General features: G+C 59.1%; 5 protein-coding genes across 6 annotated transcripts; 3 read left to right on the top strand and 2 right to left on the bottom strand.

Moving 5' to 3' along the window:
* Nucleotides 1-58: 58 nt before the first annotated feature.
* On the bottom strand, nt 59-4,088 carry CTU2 (cytosolic thiouridylase subunit 2). Its single transcript, XM_027646856.1, has 15 exons — nt 3,757-4,088; nt 3,316-3,390; nt 2,781-2,859; nt 2,643-2,702; nt 2,507-2,567; nt 1,958-2,067; nt 1,580-1,869; nt 1,369-1,504; nt 1,134-1,265; nt 947-1,038; nt 771-862; nt 608-683; nt 441-507; nt 306-364; nt 59-224 (listed from the first exon to the last, which is right to left on the bottom strand). Exons 1-15 carry the CDS (start codon nt 3,834-3,836, stop codon nt 173-175), a joined length of 1,461 nt encoding a protein of 486 aa, XP_027502657.1. The 5' UTR covers nt 3,837-4,088; the 3' UTR covers nt 59-172.
* A 66-nt stretch (nt 4,089-4,154) lies between these two features.
* Nucleotides 4,155-11,480, top strand: RNF166 (ring finger protein 166). 2 transcript variants are annotated; one of them, XM_027646844.1, is made up of 6 exons: nt 4,155-4,332; nt 5,925-6,081; nt 7,488-7,600; nt 7,894-8,008; nt 8,307-8,414; nt 9,248-11,480. In XM_027646844.1, the coding sequence occupies exons 1-6, from the start codon at nt 4,160-4,162 to the stop codon at nt 9,311-9,313; spliced, it is 732 nt and encodes a 243-aa protein (XP_027502645.1). In that variant the 5' UTR covers nt 4,155-4,159; the 3' UTR covers nt 9,314-11,480. The 2 variants fall into 2 exon arrangements, with proteins under 2 accessions (XP_027502645.1, XP_027502646.1); XM_027646845.1 differs by lacking the exon at nt 4,155-4,332 and adding an exon at nt 5,492-5,749.
* Nucleotides 11,481-12,496: 1,016 nt separating this feature from the next.
* MVD (mevalonate diphosphate decarboxylase) lies at nt 12,497-16,106 on the top strand. Its single transcript, XM_027646843.1, has 10 exons — nt 12,497-12,597; nt 12,882-12,952; nt 13,049-13,163; nt 13,239-13,385; nt 13,966-14,165; nt 14,297-14,371; nt 14,790-15,008; nt 15,087-15,202; nt 15,284-15,392; nt 15,846-16,106. Exons 1-10 carry the CDS (start codon nt 12,528-12,530, stop codon nt 15,924-15,926), a joined length of 1,203 nt encoding a protein of 400 aa, XP_027502644.1. The 5' UTR covers nt 12,497-12,527; the 3' UTR covers nt 15,927-16,106.
* A 117-nt stretch (nt 16,107-16,223) lies between these two features.
* On the top strand, nt 16,224-19,588 carry LOC113948866 (cytochrome b-245 light chain). Its single transcript, XM_027646847.1, has 6 exons — nt 16,224-17,170; nt 17,861-17,930; nt 18,144-18,218; nt 18,428-18,511; nt 18,586-18,667; nt 18,753-19,588. Exons 1-6 carry the CDS (start codon nt 17,113-17,115, stop codon nt 18,933-18,935), a joined length of 552 nt encoding a protein of 183 aa, XP_027502648.1. The 5' UTR covers nt 16,224-17,112; the 3' UTR covers nt 18,936-19,588.
* A 115-nt stretch (nt 19,589-19,703) lies between these two features.
* IL17C (interleukin 17C) lies at nt 19,704-24,124 on the bottom strand. The gene is made up of 3 exons (XM_027646953.1): nt 23,942-24,124; nt 21,070-21,392; nt 19,704-20,939 (listed from the first exon to the last, which is right to left on the bottom strand). Exons 1-3 carry the CDS (start codon nt 24,122-24,124, stop codon nt 20,690-20,692), a joined length of 756 nt encoding a protein of 251 aa, XP_027502754.1. The 3' UTR covers nt 19,704-20,689.
* Nucleotides 24,125-25,763: the final 1,639 nt, after the last annotated feature.

A 25,763-nucleotide genomic window follows, 5' to 3' on the forward strand; every position in this document is an offset into this window, starting at 1 on the left:
GGGGTTACCAGCACTCCTGGCCCCCAGTAAATGGGGGGGAGGGCTCTTCCTCCCCTTGGCTGGAGCAGAAATGGGTGCCAGGGGTCCCCACCAAGCTCTGGTGGGGCTGGCACCTGCCCCAGTAGTGCCACTGAGGGACGGGGGTCTGTGTTCCCCCCTGTCCCCAACCCCTTCAGCTCTTGCTGCGCTCCTGGTTCTCCTGTGTCTGCCGCTCCATCTCTGCACTGCAAGGGATGGACACACTGGATGGATGGACATGGCATTGGGGGCTGAGCTAGCAGGGAGGGGACTCCCACCCCCCTTACCTGTGGATCCTGCGCTGGGCCTCAGCACGCATGTACGGTGGCAGTGTGGTGAGGGGGCCCTGCAAGAGACAAGAGGTGAGGCTGGAGATCCCCATCTCCATGGAGAACCACCCCACTGCCCCTCAAAAGCCTCACCAGCTCCTTGAAGGTGAGGCGGCAACTGTAGCACAGTAGTGGAATATAGGCAGCTTTGCTCTCAGCCCTGTGGGAACAGCAACAAGGACAGGGACACTCATTGTTGCCACTGGGGTGGCCTCAGAGGGGGTATGGAATGCTGGAATCCCCCCTGCCCACATGCTCACCCCTGCTGGCAGCACCCATTCCCCACTGGCTCCAGCTCCTCCCAGATCAGTGTGGGCTCCAGGGCCAACTCCTCCTCTGCAAGAGCCAGAGGGCAGGGGGGCAACTGTGGGGTGCACAGCTGCTCCTCAAATCCTCTGAGCCCCCCATGCCCACCCCACTCACCTCCCTCAATGTCCAGGCCACAGAGGCAGAGGAGGCAGCGCTGGGACTCGCTGCTGGCCTTGGCTGGGTCTGGGCTCAGCTTCTCCCCTGTCCTGCAGCCAACACAGGGTGAGTGCACCCCAATCCCCCACTCACTCCTCCCACCCCACTGTACCTCCACATGGAGGTCCCTGTACCGGTAAACAGTGCTGATGGTGGAGGGGAAATCCTCCTGCAGCCCCAGGAGGAAGCGCTCGATCAGGTGGTGGATGCTGGGCTTCTCCCGGTGCTGTGGGGGCAAGTGGAGAGGGTAGGGGCAAGACTGGGAGGTTTGTCCCCACCATGGAGACACAGCTTGGGATCCCCAACACGGGCCACCCCTACCTTGGTGAAGAGGGGTGGCACAATGACGGTGGGGATGTTGAAGAAGTGGTTGTAGAAGGCGATCTCCTTGGCCGTGTAGTCCCGCATGGGCCGCACCACCATCACATCACCGTGACGCTTGTCCGTGAAGCCCTGTGGGTGTGTGGCTGCCAGGGGACTGTGCCACCACCAAGCCTTGGATACCCCCCATGGCATCATGTCACCCCTCGGGTGCAGGTGACCGTCCCCAGCTCACCGTGTCAACGGCGAGGAATGCACCACGGCCCAGCGACAGGTTGGTGAGGAGCTTGATGGCCACGCGGGTGCAGGTCTCGCCCGTCATCACCTTGGAGTAGCCCCTGCTCCGGGCCATCTGCAGGATGAGGTGGGTCCTGGGGATGAGGTGACACCGGTTCAGAGCCACCATGCCACACTGGTGCTGGAGCCGGGCAGGATCAGCCCCTCACCGCAGCATCTGCAGCAGCTCCTCCCGTGCTGTCGCTGTCTCCACGGCCTCAAAGATCCGAAGCAGCTCCTGGGTTTGGGCAGTGTCAGGCAGGCGGGGAGTGTACGGGGGTCCCACTGGCATGTCCTGGGTGCTATGGCCAGGCAGAGAGGTGGCACTGTCCCCCTCCCCCTCCTGTCGCTTCTGCTGGATAAAGCTGTCCACAGCCTCCTTGTAGGAAGGGCCAGATGGGCCGGACTTGCTGGACTGCTCTGGCCCTGGCTGTAAGATGGATGGGGGCAGCTCCAGTGCCTGTGGGACAGAGATAGATACAGGGGGAAGTTGGGGTGTCCAGGTGTGTCCCCTCACCTCAGCGCCCGTCCCCATGTCACCTCAATACCTCCTCCAGGTGGATCAGGTAGTAGGGGAAGCCGGTGGCCCGCAGCAGGGTCTCCATGTGGGTCAGGGTCTGTTCCCGCTGCTCTGGGCTCTGCCTGCGCACAGCTCCCTCTGGAAGGCAGGTGGGCAGTGCCAGGGCTGCTGTCACGGTGAGGAGGGGGCACCCACCGCACCCATGGGCCAGGAGGACAACCCAGGGTGCCCCAGCCTTGCTGGGCTGGGTGGCAGCACCCTGGGTCTGGCATGGTGCAGTGGGATCCTATGCTGGGAGCAGGTAGTGGGGCAGGGAGGGGGGAGTGGGGCTGGGAATGGGGCAGGGAGCAGGCACTGGGGCTGGGAGCAGGCAGTGGGGCCGGAAATGGGGCAAGGAGCAGGCAGTGAAGCAGGGAACAGACACTGGGGAAGGGAAGGGGCAGCAGAGCTGGGAGCAGGTAGAGGGACAGGGAATGGGCAGTTGGACACGGAGCATGCAGCAGGGCCAGGAATGGGCTGGGAACAGGTCTGGGAATGGGCAGTTGGACACGGAGCAGGCAGCAGGGCTCATCCTTACCCTCAACATAGACAAGGCCGGGGACGAAGCGGAGCCTCTTGGCTGCCTCCCGGCTGAGCCCCTGGCAGAGGCACAGGGTGAGCAGGGTGGGTGAGCTGTGCCACCCCCGCCGACCCCTCCTGAGCCCCCCTCTCACCTCCTGCACCTGCCGGACCATGGCACTGGAGGCTGAGCCCCCCGACAGCGCCAGCAGCACCTGCGAGAACAGCAAGGACAGTCACCAGCCCTGGTGCCACCACTGGGTCCCCCCTCTGCATTCCCCCACCCCTGGTACCTTCTCTCCCGGGAAGATGACGCGGTTCTTGCCCAGCATTGCACGGAATTTGTGCACGAAGTACTCATGGAAGCAGCCGCTGTGGGAACCCCTGAGTCTGTTCCACTGCACCCAGGCCCCATGTCCCTGAGCCCCAACGTCCTCAAGTCCCCCACTCCCAGCCTTTTTCCTGAGACCAATATCTCAGAGATCCCACGTCCACAAGTCCCAACATCCCAGACACCAAACGTCCCTGAGACTTGATGCCTCAGAGACCCCAAGTCCCCAAGCCCTCACTTCCCAGAGACCCTATGTCCCAGAAACAAAAGTCCATGAGACACAACGTCCCCAGGCTCCCGTGTTCCCAAGACCCAACGTCTCCAATTCCCCACATCCTCAAGACCCAATGTCCCCTAGGTTTGATGTCCCCAAACCCCAAAGTCCCCAAGCCCTGATGTCCCAATATCCCCAAGTCCCGGTGTCCCCAAACATCCCGAACACCCAATACCCCCCAGCCTGATGTCCCCCATCCCACTGTTCCCATCCAATCCCTCACCGGCAGAAGGGGTCCCCGACGCGGATGATGAGGGCGGCCGTGCCCTGCCCGCACTTCATGCAGGTTCGGGGGTGGCTGTGGGGACACGGCCGGTCACCGGGGATACCGGGACTCAACCCCCCCCGGGGGCGGTACCGAGCGGGGGGTCGGCGGTCCCAGTCCCAGGGCAGCACGAGGGGCTACCGGGCATTACCGGGGGATACCAGGGGGAGCACCAGGGGGTACAGGGGCAGCACCGGGGGGGAGCGGGCAGCACCAGAGGCAGCTCCAGAGGGTACCAGAGAGATATCGGGAACACACCCGGAGAAGAACGGAGCGGTACCGGGGGGTACTGGGGTACTGGGGTAGCACAGGGGATATACCGGAGGCAGCACGGCAGGGATGCCTGGGGGATACCGGGAGGTTACCGGGGGTTCATCCTGGTCCGGAGCGGGTTCCCACCTGTCTCTCGGTGCGCGGCGGCGCCGCGGCGGCTCCGCGTCCGCCCCGCACCCGCCACCGTCACCCGACACGTCGCACATGGAGGTGCCGCTCGGCCCCGGTCAGTCCCGGTGGATCCGGTGTGTCCCGTGGGTCCTGGTGTGTCCCGGTGGATCCTGCTCAGTTCCCGGTGTGTCTCGGTGGATCCTGCTCAGCCCGGTGGGTCTCGATGGATCCTGCTCAGTTTCAGTGTGTCCCGTGGGTCCCAGTGGATCCTGCTCAGTCCCGGTGGGGCCCGCTCGGCTCCTCCCGGCCCCGCCGTGTCCCGGTGTATCCCGCCGTGTCCCCGAGCGCTCCGGTCGCGCGGCGCTGACGCGGCGGTGCCGCCCCGTGACGCCGCGCCCGCCCCGCCGCCGGCGCCGCCATGTTCCGGAGCCTGCTGGTGGCGGCGGCGCAGCGGCCGCAGGGCCCGGCCGGGCCCCCCCGCGCCGCCCCCGGGCCCGGGGCCGCGGCCGAGGCGCTGGAGGCGCAGTTCAGCTGCCCCATCTGCCTCGAGGTGTTCCACCGCGCCGTCGGCATCGCGGGCTGCGGGCACACGTGAGACGGGGCCCGGGCGGGGGCGGTGGGGACCCCCGGGATGACCCGGCGACGGGCGCGGTGCGGTCGCTGGGCGATGTCCTGGCGCTGGGATCCCTTGGGGCTCTCTGCCGAGTGACCTCGGCCGGCGACGAGACCCCCATCCCACCCCCAGTCGAGTACCGGGACCCTCACCCCACTCCCAGTCAAACACCGGGACCCCCAACCCACACTGGGTCCCCCATCCCACGCCGGGATGGTTCAGTACGGGGCATCCCGATACTGATGTGTCATCCCAGCCCCAGTCAAATATCCCACACCGGCTCCCCCATTCCCACCTCTGGGATGGTTCTGTACCAGGACCCCCATTCCCAGCCCTCCTATCCTGGTACCGAGACCCCCATCCCACCCCCTGTCAAGTACCCCTATTCCCACTCCTCCCATCCTGATACTGGGACCCTCATCCCAGTCCTCCATCCCACACTGGGGCCCCCATCTAACCTCTCCCATCCCAGGATCCTCGTCTCACCCCCCTAAGTCTGTTACTGGGACCCCCATCCCACCCCCAAATTCAGCATCATCCCATCCCACCCCCAGTCAAATAATGGGCCCCCCATTCCTACCCATCTCATCCTGGTACCGAGACCACCGCCTCTCCCATGCAGCACCGGGATCTCCATCTCAGCCCTCTCATCCCTGGACCCCCATCCCATCCCTCCTATCTTGGTATTGGGACCCCCATTCCTCCCCCAAATCCAGTACCGGGACCCCCATCCCACCCCCCCTTGTCCTCATCCTAGATCCCTCCCTCTTCAGGGATGAGGTGCTGCCCTGTCCCCCTCAGTGTTCCCCAGCCTGGATCTGATGTGGGTGTCTCACTGACCACCCAGAGCTCCCTCTGCTCCCAGACCTGGTCCCACCCCAGGACCTCTCAAACTCTTGTCTCTTTGTCCCCCCAGCATTTCAGGAACACCTTCATCCAGTTTTCCAGCTGATTTTGAGGACACCCCCAGTGGGGCTGTGGCTTTGCTTGGAGCTTCAGCGCTGCCTCACTTATCCCCCTCTAGCTTGTTTGAGGCTGGGGACAATTCCAGATCCCCTCCATGGTCCCCCTTGCTCATTCCTACTCCACTTGCAGTGGCAGAGGGTTTGAGGTGTTTCATTCCCTGTTCCTGATGACAAGAGCTGGGTAGGAAGGGACGTGAATGCTGGGATAATTGGATTTTGAGGACAGAACTGCTTTGCTTTGTGCCTGGAGGTGCTTTCCTGCACCTCCTCCCCACCTGGATTCCTCAGCCACACTCCTGGGGATATAAGGACCTTGGAAGGAAGTGATCTGGGCTCTAATGTGCTCACTCCATCCCTGCCTGTCCTGGATACTCAGCACCATTTTTGTTTGGCTCCTTTCAAATCCAGTCTCGGAGCAGCAGAATCATCTGTACGTGCAGGGAGCATCTTGGGGGCCTCCTCTCACCCTTTCCCAACCTCCCAGTTCTCCCAGTTGGGCTACTGATCCCTGGGTTTTTGGGTGCTGGGAGTCCCTGGGAATGGGTATGCCCCGATGGGATCCTGGTTTTCTTCCCAGGGTGCTCAGTCTCGCTCTGTGCTCCCAGGTTTTGTGGGGAATGCCTGCAGCCCTGCCTGCAGGTGCCATCCCCGCTGTGCCCACTCTGCCGCGTGCCCTTTGATCCCAAAAAGGTGGAGAAGGCTTCCAGCGTGGAGAAGCAGCTCTCATCCTACAAGGCTCCCTGCAGAGGCTGCAGCAAGAAGGTAAAGCTGCCAGTCCCCATCCCTATCCCAATCCCACAGCCATGGTGCCAGGAAAGGGGAGTTACTGGCTGTCCCTGGTTTGCTTCCCCAAACAAGGGTGGGATGTGGATCTGCAGGAGGACAGGAAGCTCTGTAGAGGGATTGGGACTAGCTGGATCCATGGGCTGAGGCCAGTGGAGTGAGAATCAACAAGGCCAAGTGTTGGGTCCTGCCCTTGGGTCACAACAACCCTATGGAACACTCCGGGCTGGGGGAAGAGTGGCTGGAAAGCTGGAAAAGGACCTGTGGGTGCTGATGACAGCAGCTGAACATGAGCCCAGGTGTTCCCAGGTGGGCAAGAGGCCAATGGCACCTGGATTGTACTGGCCACAGTGTGGGCACAGGACCAGGGTAGTGACTGTCCCCCTGTGCTGGGCACTGGTGAGGCCACATCTGGAATTCTGGGGTCTGATTTTGGCCCCCTCCAGTACAGACACTGATGGGCATGTCCAGAGAAGGGAACGGAGCTGGGGAAGGAGCTGGAGCACCAGGAGAAGCTGACGGAGCTGGGGGAGCTCAGCCTGGAGAAAAGGAGGCTCAGGGGGGACCTTCTCACTCTCTCCAACTCCCTGACAGGAGGATGGAGCCGGGGGGGTCAGGCTCTGCTCCCAGGGAACAAGGGACAGGGCAAGGGGAAATGGCCTCAAGCTCTAGCAGGGGAAGTTCAGGTTGGACATCAGGAATAATTTCTTCATGGAAAAGATGGTCAGGCCTTGGAAGGGGCTGCCCAGGGCAGTGATGGAGTCCCCATCCCTGGAGGTATTCAGGCAATGACTGGATGTGGCACTCAGTGCTCTGGGCTGGTGACAAGGTGGGAGGATAGGTCACAGATTGGACTTAATGACCTTGGAGGTCTTTTCCAACCAAAATGATCCCATGATTCTGTGTCCCCTGTGTCACAGCTGCTGCCCTGAGCCGAGCTGAAGGAGCTCCCTGCCAGCTGCCTCTGTCAGAGGCTGCAGCTCTTATGGGACAGTCGGACCTTCAAAAGCAGGTGGAGGTTTTCCTGCAGCATGGAAACCCTTAACTTTGGGAATCTTGTCACCCCTGACTGCAGCCCAGGAGCAATCCAACATGGTGTTAGTGCACTTTCAGGATTTCTCCCATCAGCAGTTCCTGCTTTTTGAAGGAAAATGGAGTTGGTGCAGCCTGGGCGGCTTGTGGGGAACCTCTGGGGATCCCTGCAGGGACAGTGCATCCCCAAATCTCCGTCCTGCGAGGAGGGACGGGTGGGTGCAGCATTTCCACTGCTGTGGGTCATCCTGCACAGACCAGTGATCACTCAGATTTGGGCTCCAGGTCCAGCTCCAGTGCTGGCTCCTGGAAGGTGTTCCCGCAGCCCAGAAATGTTTCTTGTCCTCCTCCAGGTGACCCTGGCCAAAATGCGCTCTCACGTCTCATCCTGTGCCAAGGTGCAGGAGCAGATGGCCAACTGCCCCAAGTTTGTTCCAGTTGTCCCCACATCCCAGCCTATTCCCAGGTATTCCTGCGCCTTGGGTAGGGAAGCATGTCCCTCCTTGCATGCCCCAAAATCCAAGCATGTGTTTTACCTTTCCCTGTCTAATCACAGGGAGGAATATCAGCATTTTTCCCTCCTGGCACCCACGGCCCTTGTACTGCTCCGTGTTTTGGAGTGTGAATTGGGATGAAGGACCCAGGGGGTGGGAAGGGGTTGGGCCGGTTTCTGCTCTCACAAAACTGAGCTGGGTTAGTTTGGAAGGAGTCAACCCAGCCCCTTCCCTGGGGATCTGAGCTTTTCCTTGCTCTCCTTAGCAACATTCCCAACCGCTCGACGTTTGTGTGTCCGTACTGCGGGGCCCGGAACTTGGACCAGCAAGAACTGGTGAAGCACTGCATGGAAAACCACAGAAATGACCCCAACAAAGTGGTGAGTGATGCTGGGATGGGCTGGGATGTGCAGGGAAACTCCTGGGAATCCAAATACACTGCCCCAGGCCACTGGCATGGATGTGTGTGAGGTACAGCTGTGTTTCCAGCTGGTTTAATTTGTTTAAATCCCTTTGGGAGGTGGAGACCTGTCTCTGATTTGTTAGAGACTCCCTGTTTAGCACTTTCTCTGGCCACTCTCTGTCAGAAAGGGGGGGTCACCACTCAACCTCTCAGGGGGGTCAAAGCAGAAGGATCCATGTCCAGCTGTCACTGTTCCCGTGTCCCTGTCCCTGCAGGTGTGCCCGGTGTGCTCAGCCATGCCCTGGGGAGATCCCAGCTACAAGAGTGCCAACTTCCTCCAGCACCTCCTCCACAGGCACAAGTTCTCCTACGACACCTTCGTGGTGAGTCAAAAAAAAGGGGGACCCCCCTCCCTGTGTCCTGTGCAAGAGGGTGAAATTCGCCCTTCCCTTCCCATGCCAGGATCAGCCCATCCCATTGGGAAAGGGACAGATCCTCCCTTGGGCTCCGCAGGAGGCACGTGGCATACGTGTTCCCCACTCGTGAGACCCCCACCCCGGGGGTGCTGAGCTGGTTGTCCTCACAAAAGGAGGAGAGGGAAATGCTCCTGCTCTCCGCAAAGATTGTTCCATTAAACTTTTCCCCTGAGGAATTTTAACACAAAAAGCCTTTTCTTTGAGGTTTCAGGAGCAGGCGGAGAGAAACAGCCCAGCCTTGGGGTTTGGGGGGGTGTGGCTGCTCCATATGGGGGGTCTGTGACCCCTTCTGTGTGGGATTGAGGGTGTGATGGCTCAGCCTTGGCTGCAGCGACCCAAGGGAGGTTTTGTTCCCATCCTGCTTTTATTGGATAGATGTCAGGGAAAAGAACCTCCAAATATTTACAGAGGAATATCCCGGTTTCAGAAGCAATTGGTGTGTTGGATAAACCAGACCTGGAGCGCTGAAAAAACCTGTGGCCTTGCTAGAAAGCTTCACCCTTTGGCCTCAGCTTGTGTGGGCATGTTCCATCCTTGCTGCCAGGTGTAGGATTGCAGGCAGGAGAGGGATGTGGGCACAAAGCACACACCAAAGAGCACGGGTTTCATTCCCAAGATCTTTGTGCCAGAGGAACGGAGGCTCACAGCCTCCATGGCACGACCAGGAGCAGGCAGGGCTCCACGGAGACGGTGTGCCCTAGCTGTGCCAGCTCTCCTGAGCATCCTTGTTTTATTTTTAGGATTACAACATCGACGAGGAGGCAGCGTTGCAGGCAGCCCTGGCTCTGTCCCTCTCTGAGAACTGAGGGGGATCCCCCTCCCCGCCCCGGCTCCTTTTGCACACTTGGCCTTCCGGGAGACATGGATCCCATGGGCATCCCCGGAGCCCCACTGCTGCCTCTCTTCCCTCTGCTCTGGGGGCAAATCCCACCTTGTTTCAGAAGGTGGAGTCTCCTCATTGTCGTGGTGATGAAGCAGAGACATCTGGAGAGAGGAGCCGGCACTGAAGGGCTGGGATCAATCCTGGTTTAGGCATTTCATATCCGTACTCGGAGCATATCCTTGTGTCCAATCTATTTATTATTAGATGCTTTTTGGCACACTTGTCCTTGCTCTTTGTTGCAATCAAATAGGTACCTAAAACTGATATATTTGATGCAAAACACCCTGATTTGGGACTGGTATCATCCCCATCCTTTTAAAAAGGAGGAAAACAGCACGGAGCATCTTTTTGTAAACACTCCAAGGATTTTTCTAGAGATGTCGGGCTGTCCTCACCCCTGTGCTGGAGGCAGGAGCTGCTTCCTTCACCTGAATCCCGGGATGAGACTTGCCTTCACATTCCCCATGAGGACAGCAGGTTTGGAGAAGTCCTCGGGGATGGCATCCAGCATCCAGGGAAACTCTGTCCTCATTTTATACCGGATCTTGGGATACTAAATCCTTGCGTTTTTCTACACGAACCGGCGTGAAGCCTTTTCCACATTTTCTAGAGTGGGATCAGAAGCTGTTCCTCTTCACACTGCAATATCTGTCACCCAGGACAAGAGTATTTTTATGGAACATTATTAAGAAAGTTTATTTTTAAACAGGAAAAAACCCAAACAAATGAACATGTGGATTTGGAATGGGGCGGGAGGCAGGGACTGCATCCCGGAGCGGCGGGTTGGACTCTCTGGGGTGGTGGGAAGTGCACAGGGGTCCTTTGTGGGTCTTCCTGGGCCATTCCTGAGTCATTCTGGGCCATTCCCGGGTCTTTCTACGCTGTTCCCAGCTCTTTCTGGACCGTTCCCTTCCCTACTCAGAACTCCTCTACCTGTGAGGGAGCAGGCAGGATCCTTGTGCCACACTGGCAAGGAGCAGCTGGATTGTGTCCAGATGATGGGTGTGCATGGGATGTCTGTCCATGCAGGATCCCAGCTGGAACACTGAGCTGCTTATCCCCAGAGAAGTAGGGGATTGCATCTCCCTTTCCCAGTCTTTCCCTGGGAAGAGGGCACTGTTGATCCGAGATGCTACGTAGCATCCTGGTGACCCTTGGTCCCCTTCCTCTCTGCCCTCTCTGGAGTTGGCTCTGGAGGGCTAGGAGAGGATGGGAGGGAGATGGCACCAGTGATGGGGTGAGCCCAAGGTCCCAGTGATGGAGCTGAGGGAGGGGGTGGTGCCCAAGATCCCCTGTGCTGCCTTCCAGCAGGATTTGCAGGGAAAAGGGGTAGGAGAGGACCCCTCTGCATCTCCCTGCTCGGAGAACTCCCAAGGCTTATTCAAGACCTGGCTCCAGCTCTACTCTAGCAATACCTGCTTGTTTTTTATTTTGATTTTAGTAGTACTGGATGTTTTTGGCATCTGCAGCCCCAGGAGGAAGGTGCAGACACCCTCCACTCCCCTTGCAGGGCATGGAAAGGGCTGGAGCTGCCCAGCTCTGCTCCCTGGAGCCAGGCCAGCAAGGAGGAATAGGATCTTCTCTTACCTGACCAGCATTGCTGGCACCTGCCCAGCTTGGAGGATGTTCCTGGTGGGCTGGAGAGCATTGGCATCTTCCCAAAGGGACTCGGGAGGGTTTACTTGTCCTGTTCTGAGCTGGGACCCTCAGTTCCTGGAGCAGCCTCCATCCGAGCTCCTTGCTTTTGGGACAGGACTGTTAACCTCAGTCTCTTTCCTTCCTTCCTCTTCTTCCCTACTCTTTTTGTCCCACAGAGCCAGAGCAGGGGCAGCAACAGCTGCTTTTGTAAAGCACTTTAAGGCCCCAGGTGTGAGGGGTCAGATCTGGCCGTGCAGGTCTGTGCCAGGGATCCCTCCATGCCAGGGATCCTGCTGTGCCAGGGATCCCACCGTGCCCATCAGTGTGTCACTCACCACTTTTTTGCATAATTAGAACTTTTAATGAGCCGTCCTGTTTTTGGAAAAAAAATTAACTCGATGACGTATTTGTAGCAAACCATTTTTCTCAATAAAGGCAGTTTCATCCATGGGTGGCCTCCCCATGTGGGCTCTTTTGAGGGAGTCTCCCAAATCTCTGCTGTGGAGAGGGGATAGGGGCAATGCTCCTCCCCTCTATTCCCCTGGGTGTTTATTTAGGGTGGGTGGGATCTGTGCCCCCCTTCCCTGCTGGCAGTGACCCCATGGGAGCCCCAGTGTCATTCTTGTGTCCCCCTGTGTGCCCCCCAGCACCGCCAGACACCTGGATTTGTGGGATGTTTTCTAATGGGAGTGAGTGACCAGGTGGTAAAAGTACCCCTGCGAGGACACAGGCAGCAGGGCCTGGCTGGGGGTGCCCAGTAGGCCACCTGGGGCCTGGGGGTGGCTCCTAGTCCCTGCTGTACTGGGAGCACTGGGTGGGGGGCTCTGGGAGTGCTGGAGACTGGGGCTACTGGGATCACTGCAGGGGGACTGGGAGCATTGAAGGGATGCTGGGAGCTCTGGAGGGGCACTGGGGTGCTGCTGTACTGGGCATACTGGGGGCGCTGGAATCACTGGGATCCTGGTGGCCCTGAAGGCTCTGGGACCACTAGGAGAGTGCTGGGGATATTTGGAGCACTGGGGTGTGGAGGTTACAGGGGGTTGGGAGCACTGGAGATCCTGGGAGCGCTGGAGGTGTACTGGGGATACTGGGGCACTGCTGGAGTCACTGGGTGAACTGGTGCATTGGGGGAGCTGGGGGTACCGAGGGCACGGGGAGCACTGGGGTAACACTGGAGCACTGGGGTGCTGGAGACAGAGCAGTCTGGGGAGCACTGGGAGCGATACTGGCAACAGTACTGGGAACACTGGGAACACCACTGGGAGCACTGGCACCCCCTGCGCACGCGCAGCCCCTTCCCGACTCGAATATGGCGCCCCCGCACTCCCATCCCAGCGCCCCCGGGGGGCGGGGCCGCACCGTGGTCCGATCGCTGCCATTGGGCACCACATGCCGGGCCCTTCCGTGCTGACCAATGGCGAGGCGAGAACCCGCCACAGGTGACGGTGATGTGCATGGCGTGGGGGCGGGGCCTGAGGCCGGCGGCGGTGCCGGGAGCGATGGCGGCGGAGCGGGCGCTCGCCATGGCCACCTGCACGGCCCCCGTGAACATCGCCGTCATCAAGTACTGTGAGTGCGGGACTGCTCGAGGACGGGACACCCGGGTGGGGGCGGGCCGGGCTCGGGGACAGGTTTGGCACCTGCATGGGGGGGGGTACGCAGGGCACAGTTGCCGTGACGGACCGCGCAGTGCTATGTCCCCCTGTGCCGTGCCATGCCTTGCTGTGCTATGCCATGCCGTGCTGTGTCCATGCTTTCCATGCCTTGCCATCCCTAGCTGTGCCGTGCCATGCCAAGTGGTGCTATGCCATACCATGCCATTCAAAGCCGTGCCATGCCTTGCTCTCTTACAGGGGGCAAGCGAGACACCGACCTCATCCTGCCCATCAACTCCTCCCTGAGTGTGACGCTGCACCAGGACCAGGTAAATCTGGCTCAGGTTCGGGCTCAGGATCAGCCTCTCCTGCCGCCCCCAGCCCGTGCCCGGCCGTGGTGAGCCCCCCACCCTGTGTCCCCACAGCTCAAGACCACGACCACGGCCGCTGCCAGCCGGGACTTCACGGAGGACCGGCTGTGGCTCAACGGGGCAGAGGTGGATGTGGGACACCCGCGGATCCAGGCCTGTCTGCGCGAGGGTGAGTGACCCCCTCATTACCCTGGAGGGGGGGGTCCCTGATCCCTACCCCCCCTCACTACCCCTGTCCCCACAGTGCGACGCCTGGCCCGGAAGCGCCGGGGGGGCTCAGAGGACACGGCCACGCTCGGCCTCCTCTCCTACAAGGTCCACGTCGCCTCCGAGAACAACTTCCCCACGGCTGCCGGGCTGGCCTCATCTGCGGCCGGCTACGCCTGCCTGGGTGGGTGTGGGACAGGGCACGGGGGTGTCAGGAGTGTCCCCTCTGATCCTATCACCTCGTGCAGTACCAGGAAGGGATGGCAGAGGTGTTTCCCCCTCTGACCTGTGCCCTGCCTGTGGCTGTATGGGATGGAGGGCACCAGGAGCAGGTGGCACAGGTGGCAGGGGTGTCTCCCCCCGACTGTCCCCCTCCAGTGTTGGCTGAATGATGTGGAAAGCACTTGGAGGGGGTGACACCCCCCCCAACTCTGACCTGTCTCCTTCTGCAGCTGCGTGGTGTGGAGGGCACCAAGAGGGAGTGACACTCTGTCACCCCCTATCTGACCTGTCCCCTGCTTGTGACTGTATGGCATGGAGATCACTGGGTGGGGGGGCAGGGGTGTCCCCTCTGACTATCCCCTGCAGTATCAGCTCTGACCTGGCTGTATGATATGGAGGGGCACTGGGAGGAGGGACAGGGTGACAGGGGTGTCCCTTCTGCCTGTCCCCACAGTGTCAGCCCTGGCCCGGCTCTGTGGGGTGGAGGGCACTGGGAGGAGGATCAGGGGTGACAGGGGTGTCCCCTCTACCTGTCCCTGCAGTGTCAGCCCTGGCCCGGCTCTATGGTGTGGAGGATGAGCTGTCGGAGGTGGCCCGGCGGGGCTCGGGCAGCGCCTGCCGCAGCATGTGGGGGGGCTTCGTGCAGTGGCAGCGGGGGGAGCGGCCTGATGGCACCGACAGCCTGGCCCACCAAGTGGCCCCCGAGACGCACTGGCCGGAGCTCAGGGTCCTCGTCCTGGTGGTGAGCAATGGGAGGGGTTACAGCTGTACCCACCGCCCCCCAGCTGGGTGGGGTTTGAGAGACCCCAGTGCAGGTGGGTGCAGACCCCTGGGATGAGAGGGGTTGCATCCCACCATCTATGCCCCCACCAGGTCAGCGGGAAGAAGAAACCAGTGGCCAGCACGGCAGGGATGCAGACCAGTGTGGAGACCAGCCCCTTGCTGAAGGTATGAGGGGACAGGCCTCATCCTGCTTGGGCAGGGCCGGGTCCCCTTTCCCTTGGAATGGGGCTGGAGGGCATGGAGTGACACCCAAAGTGTTGCAGTGCTGCGGGTGTCACCAAATAGAGGTAACTGTGACCCACCTTGTCACCAAATTGGGGTGACCACAACCCACCTGTCTCAGGTGTCACTGAATTGGGGTGATGGTGACTTCCCTGCCATGAGTGTCACCAGATTGGGATGACCATGACCCATGTGCCACAGGTGTCACCAAATTAGAGTGACCACAACTAACCTGTTGTGGGTGTCACTGAATAGGGTGGCTGCAACCCACCTGCCACTGGTGTCACTGAATTGGGGTGGCCATGACCCACCTGCCATGGTTGTCACCAAGTTGGGGTGACTGTCCCATGTGCCACGGCAGCACCGGGCAGAGGTGGTGGTCCCGGAACGCCTGGCCCAGATGATGCGGCACATCCGGGAGCGGGACTTCGAGGGCTTTGGCCAGCTGACCATGCAGGATAGCAACCAGTTCCACGCCACCTGCCTGGACACCTTCCCACCCATCTTCTACCTCAACGACCTCTCGCGCCAAATCATCGCGCTGGCACATCGCTACAACGCCCACCACGGACACACCAAGGTACCGTCCAGGGCCCTGCAAGTGCTGTGACACTGTGGTCCCTCTCCAGGCCCCCACAACCCCCCAATCCCACCACAGGTTGCCTACACCTTCGATGCTGGCCCCAACGCCGTGATTTTCACACTGGCCGACACCGTGGATGAGTTTGTGGAGGTGGTGAGGTGCAGCTTCCCTCCTGCCACCAACGGGGACCAGTAAGGCAACCTCGTCTCTTACTGGGGAGTGGGATGACAGGGGGCTGCAGGGACAAGGACTGAGCCCTTGCTGTGCCACAGGTTCGTGCGGGGGCTGCCCGTGGGCTCGGCTGCACTGCCGCAGGAACTGATGGCCGCCGTGGTCACCGAGCCAGTGCCAGGGGCTGTCCAGTACATCCTGCACACCAAGGTGAGGGGCTGGGGGAGCGTGGAGCCTCTGGTGAGGCTCTGACTCCATCTCTGGCCCCAAGGGGGGTGGTAGGACCCCATCCCTGCGAGACTGTGTGGACTTCATTCCTGTCCCCAGAGGTGCGCAGGACCCTATCTCCATCCACTCCCCTTCCCAGGGGTGTGTGGGACCCCATCACTGTACCCAGTCCCAGAGGGGTGTGCAGGGCACCATCCCCTTCCCTAGGGGGTATGTGGGACCCCATCCTTGTCCCCAGGGGTGCGCAGGACCCCAAACCCACCCCACACCCCATTCCCAGGTAGGCATGCAGGACCCTATCCCTAGACATATTCCCGCTGGCACAACCCGTAGGCCTTTTGGGCTCTGTGGGACCCAGAGCTGTTCCCCAACCCTGAGCCAGGGGACAGCCCAGCAGGGCTCCTTGGTGTCCCTAACCCTTATCCTGCCCCACAGCCTGGCCCTGGTCCCCAGCTCGTGGATGATCCCAGCCAGCACCTCCTGGGAGCAGATGGGCTTCCCCGGCGCCACGCCTGAGCCCTGGTGACACCTCCAGGAACACCCCCAGGACTGACTGGACATGCCAGGAAGGCTCTGCCAGTGCCACCCAGGAGGCTCAGGACTCTGAGCCAGGCCTGCTGTGCCCAGCTCTGGGGCAGGATGTGACCCAGGGCTGGTTTTTACTCTTTTGTAAGGAAATACAGGGTTCCTGGCTGTTGTTTTGGGATGTCGGGCTCTGTGTGTGATGCTGGGGGGGACAGCGCCAGCCAAAATGGGAGGCAGGAGTGGGGATAGTTCCTCCTAATGGCTGTGCCTGGGGCTGATACTATCCCCCTGCAGAGCCCCATCTCGCCACATGAACCCTGTCCCCACCATGCCCATTGCGGGGCTGCTCCTGTCCCATATACCCCCCAGTTGTCCCTGCTGGGACTGATCCTCATGACCGCTGTCCCCTGCACATCCCCTGTCCCTGCTGGGACTGATCTGTCCCCCTGCACAGCCCCTGTCCCCCCACATGGTCCCTGTCCCTTGCACATCCCCTGTCCCCTCCCTGTGCCTTGCAGGACTGATCCTGTCATTGATCCCTCAGATGTCCCTTGTGGGGACAGGCAGCTCCGGACCCCTGTCCCCCTAGATGTTTCTGTTGGTGCTGATCATGTCCCCCCACATAGCCCCTGTCCTTTGCAGGACTGATCCTGTCCCACATCTCTCAGGTGTCCCTGCTGGGGCTAATCCTGTTCCCCCCATGTTCCTTGTGGGGCTGATCCTGTCCTGGACCAGACAGATCCTGTCCCCTGCCACGCCATCCTCATCAACCCGGCATGTCCTGTGTCCCCCTGTGTCCCTTGGACTGATCCTACCCCCCCAGACCAGACAGATCCTGACCCCCCCCCACCATCCTCATCACGCCCCACGTCCCCTGTCCCCCCGGGGTCGGTGCCATGTCCCCTCGGGGGGTCCCCGCGGGGGCGTGGCTAATGTGGAAAGGGGCGTGGCCGAGGACCAAGGGGCGTGGTCGGTACTTGGGTTCATTGTATCCGCCTTCCGGGTCGGGACCAGCCGAGCCGAGCCTAACCCGGGCCGAGCCTAACGGGGCTGGGACCAGCCGAACCCCAGAGGGCTGAGCCTAACAGGGCCAGGAGCAGCCAAACTCGCTCGGGCCGAGCCGAACGGAGCCGGGAATAGCCAAATCGGCTCGGGCCGAGCCGATCCCCTCCGGACCATGGGGCAGATCGAGTGGGCCATGTGGGCGAACGAGCAGGCACTCGCCGCCGGGCTCAGTGAGTGCGCGGGACCGAGAGGGGCCGGGAATGCCGGGGCCGGCCGGGGGATGGGGACCCGGGAGCTGGAGGGAGTGAGACCCCGGCGGGCTTGGAGTGCTGAGCCCCGGGGCTACTGAGCCCCGGGGCGCCCCCAGACACGGCCCCGAGGGATGGGAGGGTCCCGGTCCCGCCGACCAAGCGTTGGGGGCTGCCGGGGGCTGCAGGCGGGAGGCGTCGGAACGGCCGGGAAGTCCCGTCCCAGCGGGAGATGCGCAGGGCTGGAAACTTCGCTTCCTCCTTTTCTCTTCCTCCTCTGCCCTCTCTCGCTCCTCTCCTCCTCCACTCCCCTCTCTTCCGCCGGCCACGAGGCCAAAAACCTCCCCGCAAAGTCCCCAAAGCCTGGGGCTCCCCAGTTGCCTGAATCTAGTGGGGCCCGCACACAACATCTGCCTGGCACCCCACTTGTCAAAGCCCCTCGGGGCCATGGGGACGCCCATTTCCCTTCCCTTAATCCAAGGAATCCTACATGTCAGGTCCTCGGGGATCCCCACGTCCCAGGCTTGGGGTATCTTATGTAGGGCATTTGTATCCTGAATTTGGGGGTCTGTATCCTGGGTTTGAGTGTTTGTATCCCGGGCTGGGGGTCCGTATCCTGCCCTGGGGGTCGTGTCACGGACCGGACTCCTCCATCCCGCGCTGTCTCCTCAGTCCTGGTGACGGGTGGGATCGTGGCCGTGGCGGGGCAGTTCAAGGGCTGGTATTTCGCTGCGTACTCCATGTATCCTTCCCGAGAGCATTCCCGGGGCTGGGAGGCAGGAAAACCCTGTCCTGATGGGGGTGGGAAGCACAAACGGGGGGAATCACATCCTCCTCCTCCCCACTCTGGTCCCAGATCGTGCTTTTCCTGCCCCAAACAGCCCCTTCTTGGGGTGAGGGTTGTTCCTTGGGACTGTTCCCACTGCGATCCCCCCTTTCCTTGACCCCATGGCAGTGCGGCAGGCGTTCTGGTCTGCCTGCTCGAGTATCCCAGGAGCAAGAGGAAAAAGGGCTCCACCATGGAGAGGTGGTAAGTGGTGGGTCCCCCTCCCTCACCCCTGGGTTTGGGGTTCTGGTACCCCCCAAACAAAGGGATGTGGCACCGGGGGTGGGAGTGGTGGGGTGGGAGCAGAGCTGGATCCCACGGGGGGGTTCCTTGGAGTGTTCCATGCAGGATAGCGTGGAAATGGGGGTACCTGGGTGGGGATACCCCCTCTGACCCCCAGTGTTGCTCTGCAGTGGCCAGAAGTACATGACAGCTGTGGTGAAGCTGTTTGGGCCCCTGACCAGGAATTACTACATCCGAGCCATCCTTCATGCTGCGTAAGTGGGATACGGGCTCAGGGATGGGGTCCAGCCCCCCTGACACCTCCCTGAACCCCGAATCTCTCCTCCAGCCTGGCTGTCCCCGCCGGTTTCCTCCTCTCCACCATCCTGGGCACCGTCTGCCTGGGCATTGCCAGCGGCATCTACCTGCTGGTGAGTGCAGGGAGGGTTTGGGGGGGTCTTTTGGGGGGGCTGGGAGGAGGACGAGACCCCCCCTGACACCCCCATGGCTTCGCAGGCCGCGGTGCGTGGGGAGGAGTGGAGACCCATCGAGCAGAAGCCCCGGGAGCGGCCGCAAGTGGGGGGCACCATCAAGCAGCCCCCCAGCAACCCCCCACCTCGGCCCCCCGCTGATGCCCGCAAGAAGCAGCCGGCAGAGGCTGGGGGGCAGGTGAACCCCATCCCTGTGGAGGCTGAGTAACGGGGGGACCTGCCTGCCTTGCTCTGCTGCTCCTGCTCCTGCTTCCTAGCTGCTCCCCAGATTCACTGTGGGAAACGGGGGCCCAGCTCCAGGAGATCCCTAAGGCCCTGGGGCTGCTCAGCTCATCCCCAGCTCCTGGCGATGCTCAGATCCCTGAGGATCATCAGTTTCCCCCGGGCTCCCCAGCTCTCCAAAGAATTCCCAAATCCCCAGGGGTGCTTAGTTCCCCAACTTCTGGAGATCTCCAAATCCCTGGGAATGCTGAGCTTCTCAGGACTCTCTTCAGCTCCCGGGGCTCCTCAAATTCCCAGCCATGCGATGCTCCCTGTGGAGTCTCCAGCTCCCAGGGGCTCCCCAGCTTCTGGAGATCCCCAAGTTCCTGGGGATGCTCAGCTTCCTGTGGGGTCTGCAGCCCCTAAGGGCTTCCCAGCTTCTGAGGATCCCCAAAGCCCTGGAAATGCTCAGCTCCCTGAGAGTGTCCCAGCTCTCCAAGCAACTCCCAGTTCCCGGGGGGCTCCCCAAATCCCTGTGGAACACCAGCTCTCAGGGACCCCCAGCCCCAAGGGAAGTCAGGCAGCTCTGCTCTCATCACCAGCTCTCCCTGTTTTTTGTCACTTCCGCAGTTGCTGTTGCAATAAAAAGTGGGAAAGGCACTGGCTGCCCCTGCTTCCCACTCCAGGGAGGAGCCTCCTGCTCCCAGGGAGGGTCTCCTGATCTGGCGAGGCTGGGGCTGGACTGGGGGGACCTTTTGAGGCCAAATGGTGCGATTATGGGCAAACCCAGAGTGGGTGTGCACAGAGTGTGGCCATTGCAGGGTCCCCTCCCAAAATCCTTAAGGACCCAACAGTGGGGTAAAACTGGAGGGGCCCTGCCCTAGAGCTGCACAGAGTGTCCCAGAGGAGCCCCCAAAACCTGGGATGATGCCCCAACAGGGAATGTGGGGTCATTTCCCTTCCCCAGTTCCACTTGTGGGTGCTGGAAGATGCCTGGGTGTGATGTGGGTGCCAAACCTTGACTCTGTTGGGCATCAGCAGCTGCTCCAGACCCCCTCCCTACACAAACAATTTTTTGGGGGGGCACAACCACCCCAGAGCTCGCCCAGGTGCTGGCAGGACAGGTGGGGTGACCCTGGCAGGTGGCACCAGGCTCATGGGACGGGGAAGGTGTGGGTGTTGGGCTGCTGGGGGTGGGTGGCACCCCCGTGCTCTGCTGCCCATTCCATCAACCTCCCGGTTCACCCAGCCCTGCTGCACTGGGTGCGCTGGTGCTTTGCCCACCACGCTGGGGCTAAGGGATGTCCCACAGCCTTACCTTGCCCCATGGGACACCCATGGATGTGCCTCCGCTTCCCAACATTTCATTGCCCTGACTGGGAACAGATCAAGGACTGTTTTGGGGAAGGTCAGCTTTTATTTGCAGCATTAAATAGCACATAGAGAGGAGACAATAAATAGCTTTTAGGGGGAATAAATAACCAGCGAGTGCCTGGGCAGCGCTCGCAAGGTCTGGCCGGGGGGTCTCGAGCACTGTGGGGCGATGCTGGACCCGGAGTCACAGCTGCAGCCAGGGGAGTCAGCAATAAATATGGGGTAAAAAAAGCCCCCTGGCTGCAAGGCTTATAAATAACTCATAAATAATGAGGTAAGGGGCTGGGAGGATGCCCTGGCTGTGGGTGGGTGCTCTAAAACAAGCACGGGTGAGGGGGACGCGGTGACACGGTCACGCTACAGGGGCTCCACGGGAGCAGGGGAGGGTCAGCGCCTGGTGCGGGGCAGGACGCAGGTGCAGCCCACGGGCACCTTGATATAATCCACCTCGAAGGTGACGAGGCCCAGCCCGGCGGGGTGTGGGCAGGGCTTGCGCCGCAGCACCATCATGGTCTGGTGGATGGTCACTGAGTTGAGCGACGTCGTCTCCCGGCCCGTCTTGACATCCACGCAGCCGCTGCACAGGCACTCGGCGAAGGCCAGCTTGCGCGGGTACCGGTTCTCGTCCTCGTCGATGCTGCGGGGACGCGCTCGGTGAGACCCTTCCCTGTGCCCCCTGGGTCACCCCGGCTGGGATCAGCCAACGGGGGTGCAGCGGGAAGGGCGGACATGCGGGTTGGGGTCCCGGTGGGGTGTCGCGCACTCACCGGTAGCGCCACGGGGAGATGGAGCGCTCGTTGGGTTCGCTGCGGAGGCTGGCACGGGTCTGCAGCGCGGGGCAGCCGTGCGGGCGGTGCCGCCGGTGCCGCCGGTGCCTGGTGCTCTCCAGCTGCTCCAGCTGTGGCACCAGCTGCACGGGCACGTAGCGGTCCCAGCGCAGGCTGCGCCCCAGGAGCTGCGCGGGGGCCTCGTCCCCCAGCTCGGCGCCGCTGTAGCACAGCACGGGGTGGGAGTGCGGGGAACCCCCGGGGCGCCGCAGCCCCCTGCACAGCACCAGCACACCCAGCAGTGCCAGGGCACCCAGCCAGCCCTGCGGGAGACAGCGGGTCAGGGGACACAGCAATAACCCCCCACACACCCCCAGAGGGCTCAGGGGTGAGTTGGCATCACCCTCCAGACATGGGGGGGTTCGGCACACAGAGCTGCAGCACAGCCTCCCCAAAATGCGAGCCTGCACCCACATGTGCACCAGCACCCAGAGCGTGGGCACGTGTGTGTATCTATATATATCTGTATTTCTGTATATCTGTATATCTATATCTATTTATCTATCTCTATATTTCAATATCTGTATCTATATATTTCTATATCTACATATCTGTGTAGCTATGTATCTCTCTATATATCCCCACCCCTAAAAAAATAGCGCACATATGTGATACACATATACACACAATATCAACATCACCCCCCATACATACACAGTGACTATCTGTACATATATAGACACACAGGGAATATTTGTATAAAAATATACACACACACATATATATATATATGTGTACACAAAGAGGGCTAGAACAGATGTGTACATCCCTCCACCCCTAAAATAGTGGCATATGTGTGTGCAAGACAGATGTACACACACACACACACACAAAATCAACATATATCCACAACTATACATACACAGCAACTACCTCTATATACACATATATACATCTATATACACACAGAATACAGAATATACACACACACACACACACATACACAGAGGGCCAGCACTCACCTATACATACCCCCAACCCTAAAGCTGTAGCACATATGTGATACAGGCATGTACACACACACACACACACATGTACCCTGAGCTATAAATACACAACAACCACCTGTATATATACACATATATACACACAGAGAAATACTCGTGTGTATATATATGTACACATGTACATACGTACACACACACATATACATACATATACACATATATGTATACATACATACCCACACACGTATATATATATGTACACTCACAGAGCCAGCACACACATATAGCACACCCCCACCCTTACAGGAGTAATGTGTGTGCAAACATGCATGTGCACCCAAACATGTTTACAGCTAATCACATGCAGAAACTACCTGCACGTACACACACACATGCACCTATAGACATCTGTGTACAGGCACAGACACAGATAGAAAGTACCTCTGTTTGTGTGTGTGTGCATGCACACCTGAAATAATAAATAAACAATAAATACCACTTAAATATAAATAAATAATATAAATATATATATTAAATAATAAAATTATACACAATAAAATAATATAACTTCTATTGTTATATTAAAATATTATTAAATAAAATTATAAAATATAAATAATAGATTAAAAACTTGCGATAATAAATAAAACTATGTGTGTATTGATAGCGTATACACACACACAGAGTATCAGCACAGGCACACGTGTGTGCACATGTGAAGATACCAGCACGTGTGTAACACACACATTATCACCAGTGTGTATGCACACATACATAGGTACAAGCACATATGTATATGTACAAAAATATGTATGTATGTATATACATGTATATATGCACATCTACATGCACACTACCCTGCTGTGCACAGACACCTGAGCACACACAGATGGACCCATGTATGTGCACACACACAGATACATGTACGTGTACACACACATGTATGTACACACACAGACATATGCATGTACACACACGTATGTGCACACATAGACATGCATGTGCACACACATGTATGTACACACACGTATGGACACAGAGAGACGTGTATGTACACACACACACACACACACACACACACACACACACACACAAACACAGCGGTATCAGCCCCGGTGCATCTCCACACCCACGCAGAGCTGACAGCACATATCCCTACATGCATATGGCCAGGTGTGCCAGCACACGTACACACACACACACACACACACACACACACACACACACACATCCAAACTGCCCTCCGTGGGCACATGGACACACACACATGCCCCTCCCCAGAAGCCACAAACGCAGGTGTGCACATAATTCTGGGCAGCCCTTGGAGCACTATGTTCCCCCACATATCATACACATATATACATACAAACACATAAACCATAAGTATATGCATATAAACACACATAAATACATATGTCCAAGTACAAACCCAGCAGCACGCACCTGTCCACATGCACACGCATGTTATTGGCATGTATCTACACACACCAGCCTTCATATTCCCACACTTCCAGCTTGGGAATCCTTATACATACACACACACACACACATAAACACACCTGTGTACAGGTGTGTATGCACACACAGAGCCCTGCACAACATGTAACACACACACACACACACACACACACACACGTATGTGCCCACACACTCCCAGCAGCCCCATGCTCACACCTCCCAGCCCCCCCCAACCCCACGTTACCATCAGCCAGGTGTCGAGGGAACACGCCAAAATTTAGGGGGGAACACGCCAAAATTCCGAGGGGACCCCTTGGGAAGTGCTGCCCCAGGGATGAGGCGGCCGAGTGGCAGCGCTGCCGCTGCCGCCGCCTTTTTATAGGGCTCGGCAGGTGATGTGCACACACCTGGAAACTCCAGCTCCAGGTTCCTTCCTCCTCCCCGCGGGCCGGTGCACTTCCTTCTCTACTCCACGTGTGCCAGCCTGGAATACAGCCTGACACCTCCAGGATTTCAGGAGGGAGGATGGGGAAGGGTGTCCAGAGGCTTGGCTGCCCCGATGACACGGTGATGGGCATCCCCCAGGCCATGCCCGTTGCATCACCCAAGCAGTGATATCACCGGGGCTGCCGGAGCAGAAATCCCAAGTTAGGCAACCCTGGAAAGGGCTGAAGGGCAGCGATTACCCCCCACTTTTTGCTCCAGGATGTCCCAGTGGCCCCTAACAGCACCAGTGGGATACTGGTTTCATGGTGTAAAGAGCAGGGCTGGAGGATGGGAAATTCCAGAGCACTGGGAAGGCAGGGACCCCAAATATTGTTCCTTAAATTAGGGGGATTTATCAGAGGGACCTTCAGATGATCCCACCCTTGGCACTGTCTGCAGAGACTCCCACTTACCACCACCAGTGGGATACTGGTTTAATACTGGGTGCAAGAAGCAGGGCTGGAGGATGGGAAATTCCACGGCATTAGGAGTTCAGGAACCCTAAACATCACCTCTAAATGAGGGAGGTTTATCAGAGGCACCCCCAGATGATGTCCCTCACTAACATGTAATACCAGTGTGATACTGGTTTCATACTGGGAGCCAGAAGCAGGGCTGGAACCTGGGACAGGGAGTTCAGGGACCCTAGAAATGGTTCCCTAATTGAGGGGGGTTTATATGGGACACCCCCAGGTGATATCAGACGCTGGGCCCCCACTAACACCAGCAATGGATACTGGTTTCATACTGGGTGCAAGGAGCAGGGCTGGAGGGGAAAGGCACACTGGGGGTTCAGGGACCCCAAACATCAACCCCTAAATAAGGGGGGTTTGTCAGAGGGACCCCCAGATGATAACCCCCACTACCAGTGGGATACCGGTTTTACACTGGGAGCAAGGAATAAGACTGAAGGTAGTGAAATTCCAGGGGATTGGGGGTTCAGGGACCCTAAACATCACTCCTAAATGAGGCGGCTTTATAAGAGGCACCCCCCAGACGATGCCAGCCAGGGCATGAGCTGCAGAGCTCCCCACTAACACACCACTGGGATATTGCTTTCATACTGGCTGCTCCCCCAGGAGACAGGGCAGCTCTTCCAGCTCCATGGAGTGGCAGAGTTGGAAAAATAAACTACAACCCCCCTCAAACTGAGGGGTACAGACTCCCAAGGCAGGGGAGAGGGTGGAGAGAGGATGCAGAGAAGAGCAGTAAAAGGAAAAACTGGTTATCAAAATACTTTATTTCAGGGAGATCCCTCAAAAAAAAAAAAAAAAAAAAAAAAAAAAAGAAAAAAAGAGGGGGAAAAAAATCAAAGGAAGAAGGACCCTCCTGTTAGACGGACATGCCCACAACACCTGCAGGGCTCCTGGGAAATCAACTGAACCAATCCGCTGCTCCAAAGAAAGGACAGGTCATTCCCGAAGGGATTGAGGCAAGAATATATATATATTTGTTCCTGGGGGAGGAGGGGGTGTTGCCAGCAGTTCACAGCAGTTTTCGGCTCTCTCGGCACACAGGAACTAGAACTGCATTGCTGAAGACACTCAACACACAGCAGGGCTAACTAGGAGAATACAACTCGAGGCTAGCAAAGAGGGGAGGGGAGAGAGGAGAAGTGGGAGCATCCCACGGGGCTGGAGTCCTCTGTGCAGAATTTACACGGCTCCGGAGCCACTGGCCCTCACGGAGCCGGAGCGAGTCGTCGCGGGAGTCTCGGCTGACAGAACTTCCTTAATTTTTTTG

This window comes from Corapipo altera, unplaced genomic scaffold, assembly GCF_003945725.1.
Source record: "Corapipo altera isolate COAL_440 unplaced genomic scaffold, ASM394572v1 62, whole genome shotgun sequence".
Taxonomy (NCBI): domain Eukaryota; kingdom Metazoa; phylum Chordata; class Aves; order Passeriformes; family Pipridae; genus Corapipo; species Corapipo altera.

What these genes read in the sequence shown, in the direction of transcription:
- CTU2 (XM_027646856.1), bottom strand. Translation starts at nt 3,836, where the DNA reads ATGTGCGACGTGTCGGGTGACGGTGGCGGGTGCGGGGCGGACGCGGAG. An exon ending in TCATCTTCCCGGGAGAGAAG is followed by an intron (nt 2,703 to 2,780) that starts GTACCAGGGGTG and finishes CTGTTCTCGCAG; the next exon opens with GTGCTGCTGGCGCTGTCGGG. An exon ending in TGGCCTGGACATTGAGGGAG is followed by an intron (nt 684 to 770) that starts GTGAGTGGGGTG and finishes TGGCTCTTGCAG; the next exon opens with AGGAGGAGTTGGCCCTGGAG.
- RNF166 (XM_027646844.1), top strand. Translation starts at nt 4,160, where the DNA reads ATGTTCCGGAGCCTGCTGGTGGCGGCGGCGCAGCGGCCGCAGGGCCCG. An exon ending in GCAGAGGCTGCAGCAAGAAG is followed by an intron (nt 6,082 to 7,487) that starts GTAAAGCTGCCA and finishes GTCCTCCTCCAG; the next exon opens with GTGACCCTGGCCAAAATGCG. An exon ending in TCTCCTACGACACCTTCGTG is followed by an intron (nt 8,415 to 9,247) that starts GTGAGTCAAAAA and finishes TTTTATTTTTAG; the next exon opens with GATTACAACATCGACGAGGA.
- MVD (XM_027646843.1), top strand. Translation starts at nt 12,528, where the DNA reads ATGGCGGCGGAGCGGGCGCTCGCCATGGCCACCTGCACGGCCCCCGTG. An exon ending in AGACCAGCCCCTTGCTGAAG is followed by an intron (nt 14,372 to 14,789) that starts GTATGAGGGGAC and finishes GTGCCACGGCAG; the next exon opens with CACCGGGCAGAGGTGGTGGT. An exon ending in CCCACCACGGACACACCAAG is followed by an intron (nt 15,009 to 15,086) that starts GTACCGTCCAGG and finishes ATCCCACCACAG; the next exon opens with GTTGCCTACACCTTCGATGC.
- LOC113948866 (XM_027646847.1), top strand. Translation starts at nt 17,113, where the DNA reads ATGGGGCAGATCGAGTGGGCCATGTGGGCGAACGAGCAGGCACTCGCC. An exon ending in TATTTCGCTGCGTACTCCAT is followed by an intron (nt 17,931 to 18,143) that starts GTATCCTTCCCG and finishes ACCCCATGGCAG; the next exon opens with TGCGGCAGGCGTTCTGGTCT. An exon ending in CCAGCGGCATCTACCTGCTG is followed by an intron (nt 18,668 to 18,752) that starts GTGAGTGCAGGG and finishes ATGGCTTCGCAG; the next exon opens with GCCGCGGTGCGTGGGGAGGA.
- IL17C (XM_027646953.1), bottom strand. Translation starts at nt 24,124, where the DNA reads ATGGCCTGGGGGATGCCCATCACCGTGTCATCGGGGCAGCCAAGCCTC. An exon ending in CCTGGAGCTGGAGTTTCCAG is followed by an intron (nt 21,393 to 23,941) that starts GTGTGTGCACAT and finishes TGTCTCCCGCAG; the next exon opens with GGCTGGCTGGGTGCCCTGGC. An exon ending in ATCTCCCCGTGGCGCTACCG is followed by an intron (nt 20,940 to 21,069) that starts GTGAGTGCGCGA and finishes GCGTCCCCGCAG; the next exon opens with CATCGACGAGGACGAGAACC.